The sequence below is a fragment of the Trypanosoma theileri genome (assembly GCF_002087225.1).
Source record: "Trypanosoma theileri isolate Edinburgh chromosome Unknown TM35_Tth_2_V1, whole genome shotgun sequence".
Lineage (NCBI taxonomy): Eukaryota > Euglenozoa > Kinetoplastea > Trypanosomatida > Trypanosomatidae > Trypanosoma > Trypanosoma theileri.
In genome coordinates this window covers 759,041-759,498 of record NW_021639844.1, presented here as the reverse complement: position 1 = coordinate 759,498, position 458 = coordinate 759,041, and the positions used below count along the sequence as shown (strand labels likewise).

Genomic DNA, 458 nt, shown 5'->3' with positions numbered 1-458 from the left:
AGTTCATCACCTTTACTCTTCGTTTCCTCCACTTTTTTTGGATCAGCAGCAATTGTTTCGAGATTAGTCTTAGTTTCCTCAGCAAATACATGAGCTTCTTCCCCGGCCTCTCGAGCAGCCATGCCGGCCTTGTCGCACTCCACCTTAAGTGTAGAAGTTTTTTCAGCCATTTTATTTGCTTCCTCCACTAATTGCATCACATGTGGTGGAAGATCAGCATGAGCCACACCCACACAGCAGAGCACAATGGCCAACAGACACAACACACGGCACGACAACATGGACATTCTTGTTGTTACTATCACTGAGGATCACTGCAATCTGAGTCTCTGTGTGTGTAAATGTAGACAGAGAGAGAGAGAGAAAAAAAGAAATAACATGACAGAGCAAAAAAACTACCATGACATAACGCAGAAAAACAAAACACGCACAATATGGAGTAAGGGGATAAGAACAAT

At 43.2% G+C, this 458-nt stretch overlaps 1 protein-coding gene across 1 annotated transcript; it reads right to left on the bottom strand.

Annotated features, from left to right (window-relative positions):
* Window positions 1-2: 2 nt before the first annotated feature.
* TM35_000023770 (uncharacterized protein) lies at window positions 3-287 on the bottom strand (the record flags this gene model as incomplete). The annotated part of the gene is made up of 1 exon (XM_029021695.1): window positions 3-287. A coding segment is annotated over one exon (285 nt), but the record flags the coding sequence as incomplete, so codon positions are not given.
* Between the last annotated feature and the right edge of the window lie 171 nt (window positions 288-458).